This window comes from Lytechinus variegatus, chromosome 3 (assembly GCF_018143015.1).
Source record: "Lytechinus variegatus isolate NC3 chromosome 3, Lvar_3.0, whole genome shotgun sequence".
In the NCBI taxonomy this organism is placed as follows: domain Eukaryota; kingdom Metazoa; phylum Echinodermata; class Echinoidea; order Temnopleuroida; family Toxopneustidae; genus Lytechinus; species Lytechinus variegatus.
In genome coordinates, this window is record NC_054742.1 from 41506975 (window position 1) to 41516474 (window position 9500).

A 9500-nucleotide genomic window follows, 5' to 3' on the forward strand; every position below is an offset into this window, starting at 1 on the left:
CAAATGAAATAACAATGAGCTTGAGAGAAGATGGAGAATATTAATTACAGAAATGAAAATGAATTCATTATGAATTCGTTTATCCAGTATTTTACTACACATCACGCATCGTTTTGTTTCATAATATTAACAATATTTTTGGTTCCCTTTGCTGGTTTTGTGAGATCATTGTGATCTGTCAAACCTTAATAAATGGTACGAGACCCCATCGAAGTACAGAGCTGTTATGCTCTGAATTGGGCTATCCAAACGTATCATAGTATTATGATTGTTTTTTGAGTTATTGTGTATGTTATATTGTTTTTTATGACTTCGGAAATAAAACAAACTTATTATTTACATTATTAAAAAATAATTTTGGGTGTGAATACTGTTCTGGAAGATATCCCATTTTTCAGATAAAAACGAGTGACATTCGTGAGCATAGTTCGCTGAATGACTCAACTTTTTTTATAATACAGATGGTAATACACAAATTTGTACTGTGAATACATGCTTCGGCAGAGGAACGTGTGATGATTCTGGCAATACTGTTAGATGCGTATGCGACGAGGGATATACAGGTCAATTCTGCCAAACAACGGGTAAGCATCAAAATTCACAACTTTTCATCCGATTTCACTCCTAGAATTGGCAACATTCTTTTCACCCCAATATCGTTCAGAAACTGATAGTGTTTCGATTTAAATGTCTACATGTTTTTCCGTTTATGTTTTGTTTTATGGCAAATGGTAAATAAAAATGAATTATATACAAGTAATTCAAAACGTGACTGTACACTGAATCTTTTTTCTAGTTGACAAAATATCCGTGGTGTTCGGAATTGTATAAAATTACAATTTGATACACAAAATTTGTCAAATTCTTTAAAAATCTGAGATAAAATGTAGGATTTAAAAGTTCCTTGGAGCGCTGTTCCCCCTTTATGGATAGCAAACCTAAACCGAAATGAAAAAAAAAACATTGTAAGACAGTCATCACAGGAGTGGCCATATTTGGGGAGTTGTACAAGAACCAGATTTTGCTATTGAAAAGTATGATGAAAGTAATGTTCGTCTATCAAACAGTCAAAAATGAGCTTTATATCTCACAAAACACCCTTCTATCTATAGAGTTTCTTTGCGAAACGCTTTCCAACAAAATTTCCAGAAACATAGGTAAGGAGCATGTTGCTCCATGAAATCATTTTTGTTTTTATCATAAAATTATCATTAACTTATTCTTTCCAGTTTCATCGTCCCAGTGCAGTGGTTTTGTGTGTTTGAATGGCGGGTCGTGCTTTCAAAGCACAATTACTGGTGAATTCATTTGTACTTGTGTCTCTGGTTTTACGGGAGATCGATGCGAAAATGGTAAGTATTGGTTCAAAGAATGTAAACTAAGCTACAACAGCGAGGACAGTAGCAATTGAATGGGGGCCATGGATCCCCAAAATTTTCCAAACCAACAATAAACCAACAATATAGGAGCGCCTTGAGCACCTAACAAGGTGGATATGTGCGCAATATAAATACCCTATATTATTATTATTATTAATAATAAAGAAAAAAAGGAAAGACAGTGAAAGTAAAAATTTCATTTTCAATATATGTCAAAATCTATCAAAAAGTTAGATTTTCATTTTAAGTCTTAATCTTTTGATTGATTGTGCTACGCTGTCTTATAGAAAAAGGTGATCACGATGGAGTCACACTGTTTTTACTGAAGAACTGGGGTGCTAACCCTTAACGAGCAATAAATTGTGGATTTGGTGCACTGAGATGATAACACCCTGAGGTGTTAGAATTACACCCTAGAGCTTGAATATTGGTAACCTTTAAACACCTAAGAGTGTAAAAAGTCAGAACCAAAGGTGTAATAAAAAATTGATGTTAGACTAATGCTGTTAATTTAACACCAGAGTAAAATGACTGGTGGTTTCATATTTTACACCAGTTAAAAGTTTTGCTGTGTAAATAGACTGACAAGATTAGTGTGAAATGAAGATACTTAGTAGGTGTGATGAGAGTGTTTCATCAAAATTTGTCATCTGACAAGTTATTAGATCTGATAACTTTCCATGGTTGACAATGAGAGTATGAGAGTCAAAATAATAGGACTAACCCATTTAAAAGTAAAGAAATTATCAACACTTGTAATTTTTGTAAGAACTGAAATGAAAGTGAAATTTCAATATAGGAAAGTCATCATATATTTTTGTCGAAGTCACTTGGTTGCAGAAAAAACATGATCTGCATTCTTAGTCCTGTGATTAACCTATTGGTTGTTATGGGACTGTGGTTAATAAGAATTCAGCAGTCTTCAAATGATTCTTTTCATTTGTAAATGAAACATATGTCCTGTCACTGTTACATCTGTTTTGTTATAATATTGTCTTTATATGCTCTGTTTCATTGTCCACTTATTGCAAATCCACTGTTTCATCTATTCTGTGACTATACTTTGTATAAAAAAATTTGGGCTTTCTTTTTTAATTGAGTCAGTTTTGTTTGCATTTTATTGTAGAGTGAATGAAGAAATGATAGCCATCTTGACTTTCATTTACAGATACACGTCAATGCATTCCAAACCCTTGCCGAAGAGGTTTATGCTCAACGACAGGGAATGGATACACATGTAGCTGTTTCAATGGCTTCACAGGAACAAATTGTGACAGTAAGTGAAAAATGTCTCCCACATTGTTAAATTGGCACTGCCTCCCAGTCCCAAGGGGTTGGTCTTTACAAAGTTATTATCATTGATCTGACCCAACCGAGGTATGGAAAGCCATAGATGCCATAACTCTCCAGCAGGAAGGCACAATTCCTTTGTATACGAAAAGAAGATCCGCCCGCCCCCCCCCCCCCATGGTTGCCGGAGGACTTTGTTTTTGAGTCGTCCATCCATCCCGTTTTGTCGTCGCGTTTGACAGATCAACTTCAAACTTTACACATTATACATACGAGTGACAATGAGCAAAATAGTTAAACCTAATTCTGGTTACAAGTAGTTATTGCTCTTATAACCATTATAATGCAGATACAAACATCAACAACAAAACTGATTTATTATGGTTAACGAAAGAAATATTCACTAGCATATCCAGTATCAACTATGACAAATAGTCCAGGATAGGCCTCATAGGAACTTTTCCAAACCTTGTTTTTTTATATATAGAATATTTTTTGATGGTTTCTTGTCAATTCGAGGGTGCTGATAACGAATCTACATGATGCCACTTGTGTAACTTTGAGCATTTTCCGCAAATTGCAAAATGCAAATTACCCATGAAAATCCTTAAATTGTCCACACATTGGCTATGAAATGCATAAATTTGTGTGGCAGGAGTAAAATACTCTCTGAAACAATAAAAATGGCCGCCATAGACCATTGTATACTCTATTATGTACAATATGAATAGGGAAAACTAATTTTCACAAAAACTAGCACTAAACCGCAAAAAAATTGCGATGTATGAAGGAAGTAATATATGCAAATCAACATTACTAACGAGATATATCATTTATTATGTCATATATGGGGACATTGCTGTATTTTGATATTCAAAATAGCCACCACTAGCCCAAAGAGTATTATGTATAAAGCATTGGCCCAGGCCAAAAAATGACAAGAGTGAGCACTAAAATGCATATTATTAAGATAAACGAGTGGAATACTGACTAAAAACATCATTGCCATTAATATGCCATTTATGTCATTGTGATAAATGCTGTATTTTGACATTCAAAATGGCCGCCATAGGCCCTATATTTATCATGTACAATGCGAATGGAGAAACTAATTTTCACAAGAGTGAGAATCATAAAATGCATATAACTGTGATATACGAGTAAAAATATTGTCTTAAACATGATTTCTAACTAAATACATCACATATTGCTCGTGGAGGTAATAAATGCTGTACTTTGAAATCCAAAATGGCTGCCATAGGTCCTAAAGTATTGTGTACATTGTAACATGGGACATATAATTTTGTCAGAATTTGGCTTTGCTTGACTCTAAATATTGCATATGATTGTGAATTGTGAAAGGGTGAAATATTGTCTAAAACCATGGTTTCTTACGAGATATATCATATCATGTGTAATTAAGTTGATAAATGCTGCATTTTTAAATTGAAAATGGCCACCATAAGCCCTTATCGTATAATATACAATTTGAGTGGAGACAAATAATGGCATATGGCAGCCATTTTGAATGTTGAAATACAGTATTTATCACCTAAATTACATAAGGTATGATATATTTTGTTATAAATCATGTTTTCAGACAATATTTCACTCATACATCACCATTTGTCCAAGCAAAACCAAATTCTGTTGAAATAATTTGTTCCCATTCACATTGTGCATAATACCATAAGGGCCTGTAGCGGCCATTTTGACTTTCCAATAACAGCATTTATCACCTAACTGGCAGAATAAATGATATATCTTAATAGAAATTATGCTTTCAGACAATATTTTACTCATATATCACTCTTATGGTGCTCACTCTTGTGAATATTGGCTTCCCACTTTACATTGTACATAATACTGTTAATGTCTATGGTGGCCATTTTGAAAGTCAAAATGCAGTATTTAACACAAACTTGAAACCTGAATGATATATTTCTTTAGAAAATATGTTTTTAGAAAGTATCCAATCAATTTATCACATATAATATGCATTTTAGTGCTCTCTCTTGTGATTTCTTTGCTTCTCTTTCTCATTGTGCATAATACTTTTAGGGCCTTTGGCAGCCATTTTGAATATCAAAATAAAACATTCATCACATACATGGCATATTAATAATATATTTCGTTAACAATTATGTTTTTAGTCAGTATTCCACTCGTTTAATTTTAATAATATGCATTTTAGTGATCACTCTTGTGAATTTTTTGGCCCCCATTGCCATTGTACGCAATACTGTTTGGGCGAGTGGCGGCTATTTTAGATATCAAAATACCGAAATGTTCCTATATATGACATAATAAATGATATATCTCGTTAGTAATGATGATTTGCATATATTACTTCGTTCGTACATCTCGATTTTTTTGCAGTTTAGTGCTCATTTTTGTGAAAATTAGTTTTCTTTATTCATATTGTACATAATACAATATACAAGGGCCTTTGGCGGCCATTTTGAATATCAGGAAAATAAATATTTTGTCAAAAATTATTTTTTCAGAGAGTATTTCACTCCTGCCACACAATTTCATGCATTTCGTAGGCAATGTGTGAACAATTTTAGGATTTTCATGGGTAATTTGCATATTTTTGCGGCCATATTGGATTTTGCCGATTTGCGGAAAATGCTCAAGGTTACACGAGTGGCATCATTCGGATTCGTAATCAGCACCCTCGAATAGACAAGAAACCATCATAAAACATTGTATATATTGTGGAGGAGCCGTGGTGTAGTGGTTCTGACTCTCGCCTTGTAAACAGAGGGTCGTGTGTTCGAATCCCACCACGGTCTGGCGTCCTTTGGCAATGCGTTAATCCACACTTTGCCACTCTCGACCAAGGTGCTAAATGGGTACCCGGTAGGATGTGAAAGTCATTGTAGCTTGTCCAGTACTGTGTGCGCCTCACCGGCGACTGACTGGAATACTCCCCAGGGAGTGGAGGATGTGCACACGTTGTGTGCGGAAATGACTGATTGAATCCGATGACCGGGGTAATAATATATCTGTAAAGCGCTTAGACACGTCGTTCCGATGTATTATATAAAAAAGCGGATTATTATTATTATTATTATCATATATATAAAAAAACAAGGTTATGCCTCTTCTATCCTGGACTAAAACAAATGTTTGGCCCATTCACAAGCATAATTGAGTCACTATTGTCCCCAGACAATTGAGCCCATGAAATGCTTTGTAGGATTTGATGCTGGATACGCTCCTGACTTTAAAAATAGTATTTTTAAAGTGAAAACATTAAGCCAATATTAAAAAAATAATATTCTTTTTGAACTACCTGTTACAATGTGTGAAGATCTTTTCAGTAAACCAGGCACACACTCATCAGGTTGATGGTGATTATAGTCATTCAATGCATGATATTCCTAGTATATGTTGTTGTGTTTTTCCTGATTAGTACCGACCACTACCAGTTGCTCACCAAACCCATGTAAGAATGGCGGAAGATGTTCAATCTCTTCCAATCAACTTACACCAACATGCACCTGTCCTTCCGGATACACTGGCGATGTTTGTGAATTCGGTAAGTATCAGAATATTGAGGTAGTACACTTACATCAGAGTTAGTTTTTTTCCATAGCTTCCCCATTCATCAACATTGATTGTATTGTATGCCCTCATGTTGCTATCCATACCTTGGTTCCCTGGACAGATATGTCCTTCAACTCCCCACTTTTTAATTGATTTAATACAAGCAACACAGCACTTAAAAATGGACATTTGTGACCCACCATATTGACACATTGCAAATGAATGGATTACATGCAGTGGTAGGAAACAAAAAATTCATTCCATTTACTTTACTTATTGAGGTATAATACACAAATACGAAAATCAAAATTCATTTCAGTATGCATGAATATATGTTGAAATTTAATTTCATTATAAAAATGTATATTCAAAAGTCATCAATAGTGGTTGCATCCACAATAAGGCACTATGCACATTCATGCTTGTTATTCATTTATATTATTTAAAAGAAGTATTTGGTCTTTAGAACTTTATTTCACAAATCTACATAGAGTGTTTTTTTGTCTTTACAATTCAGCGAATAATGCAGAAAAACTGGCATCGTGCGGAGACTATCAAATAAAAATGTTATTAATTATACCAACCTGTAGTTTTAGGGAGCAAGCTTTCATCCACTCAAGTGGACTCTCTCAAGCTAATTTCCAAAGCTTGCAGTCGTACGTTCACTGTAGGCCAAAGATAGATGACAAGCATCCACAGTCCTTGGACTATATTTAATCCTATCTTCACCTTTCTTAATTTTAGTTCACCCTTTTTCTCTTTTCTTTCTTTTGTTTAGTTCCAGCAGGTGGACATGCGACCAATATAAAATCATCAAGTTTGACTTTCCTGTTTTGTATCATCTCACTGCTGATGGGTTTATACCAGTGATGCATCAACACAAATCTAGCCCCCATAACACATTACCCCGTAACCCCATTTAGGATCAATCGTTACTTTGAAAGAACACTTCTGAGGAAACAAAAACTTGCAAATGCACATTTGGAATATGGGATATAGATAAAGATGCTTTTTAAATTGTAAATTAACTTTATTTCAAAGTAAGACCAGTTAAAATATATGGAATATAATTAAATAAAACTGTTTAAATTCTGCACGTCTAAATGATATTACTATAGCCACTGGATGAACAAGTCAGTGCCCTATATTTTGCCATCTTCGTTTTACTCTTTATATTATCAGATTAGAAGCATATACTTATGTCTTTCAGGATGAAAAAAAATATACATGTTTGTGTCATTTCATTTATTTCCTGTACATCTTACACTTCATTATTTCATTCCTGTCAACAATGATGATGCAATTTGTTGAGACGTATGTGTCTATCCTTCATTTTCCTTCAGGCACTGTTATATTCTTTTCCGCTTTATAATAATATTTATCATGTAGAATTAGATAGATATATTTGATATTTTCTACCTCAGTATTATTCACCCCCTTTTTCTCTCCATCTCTCTCTTAAATTATATATTTATCTACTTTTTATGCTCTATATTTCTCTTCTTTTTGTATTTTTTTCTTTTTTCCTCCTTCTCTTTTACTATGAAACAATGTTACCTGGGTATTATTTTTTATTCCTAGTCTGCAGCATAATCTATAAAAAGAATAATTTGTACAAGATGGCGTACTTCAGAAAGTATACTCAGTGCCATTATTCATAGTTTTAGGCAGAATATTTCCATTTGTAGTAGATCCTTGATCCAATAAACCATTGAAATTGGGGACAAACCTTCTTTCGTTTCATCCAGTAAAGATCAGGCCAGATAGTAGATAGATATTATTTACTCTGCTACTATGAGGAAGAAAAGAAGCCCAATTACAATTCCATTCCATTCCACTCAAATTGATGGAAAAACATACATCGGACCTCAAAGTTGTCAAATTCCCCATTAAAAAACTGACGATAGACAACCTCTTAACATGTAATGTGAAATCAATTGATTATTTGGGAGCACTGCAGTTGGTGTCTAATAAATGATTGCTATCATTATACATGGAAATTATTTCACTATTAACTCACTGAAAATGTTTATTATCAGTTTTATGTGATTTTAAGGAAAAACATAATTATTATATTGTATATGATGTTCTTAAGTTGTATTACTAATCTTTGTGGTGGCGGATTCTTCTATTTATAATGAAATTATACTGAGAGGATTTTGATGAATCAAATACATCTTTTGCACAAGATTGCTCTATATTAAAATTTGTTGAGTATACATACATGTTTTTAAATTTTTGTAATGATTATCACAGAAAGTTTATCTTGTCAGCCGGAAATGAAACTTTTCATTCAAGCTCTAAAAAATGTTATACAATATTTAATTACTTTATTCTGTTTTGAATTGGATGAAGTCTAACAAAAATGAAAAGGGATTTACTCAGATGTTTAAAATGCAATAGATATTTGAATGGAACCCTATTAGAATGATCGTGTCCACTTGTGTAATGCAGCAACTATAGGCTTTTCTTTATTATAGATTTCTATTAAAGCCCTGTATATTCTACTGCTTTGCTAATACATTTTAGTATCTATTTTATCAGTCAACAAATTGAAGTGCCTTTCGATGTTTTTTCCCCAATGTAACAAACAGTACTGTAAATTGTATATCCTACATAGCTAAGGTTAAGAGAGAATGTTTATTTTGCAGCATAACTTATCTGTTTACTTTCATGTAAGTCATTTTCATCAGATCCAATCTTGATCTGAAATCTGCTGGTTTATTTGTTTCGCATTTGTGAAATTATACAGTTACATCAAAAGTTGTTGCTTATTTATTGTTTAAAAAGCAGGGTCTTTCATGTCAGTACTACAGAACATATGAAATAATATAAGGCACACAATGTCAACCATGTAAACAATGAAAAGAAGGAAAAGTTCTTATGTATTCTGAAATAAATGCAGAATGATATCTTAATTTAAATCACATATCACTGATGTCATTTGTTATTTCTTACTTTACTCTAAGTTACTCTGATAACTTCATAAAATTGTTTGTCATGGAATGAGGATCCAGGAAGGGTCATTTATCAAATACATATCAACTACATTTCCTGTATACAGGTAGTGAACATGGGACCCCCTGATGTAATGTAATCGTTATTTTATTTGAATTTTGTTTACTGTTAATACGTAAGTGTCGATGGGGAAATATTCACAGTCTGGTGTGATAGTATGTGCTCTACTGCTACTCACAAAACAGCGCCATCACTCATTCAGTGGTTTGATTAGTTAAATGATTTCACGTTTTGGTATACTGGAATTGTTATTTCAGC

General features: G+C 33.3%; 1 protein-coding gene across 1 annotated transcript in view; it reads left to right on the top strand.

Moving 5' to 3' along the window:
• The window catches only part of LOC121411045 (fibropellin-1-like), a 56688-nt gene extending 47535 nt beyond the window's left edge, over positions 1 to 9153 (top strand). The window contains exons 35-39 of the mRNA XM_041603519.1: positions 462 to 584; positions 1230 to 1352; positions 2548 to 2655; positions 6091 to 6216; positions 7003 to 9153. Coding sequence (XP_041459453.1) covers positions 462 to 584; positions 1230 to 1352; positions 2548 to 2655; positions 6091 to 6216; positions 7003 to 7094 — 572 coding nt within the window. The 3' untranslated portion in view covers positions 7095 to 9153. The remainder of the gene's footprint in view (positions 1 to 461; positions 585 to 1229; positions 1353 to 2547; positions 2656 to 6090; positions 6217 to 7002) is intronic.
• The last annotated feature ends 347 nt before the right edge of the window (positions 9154 to 9500 follow it).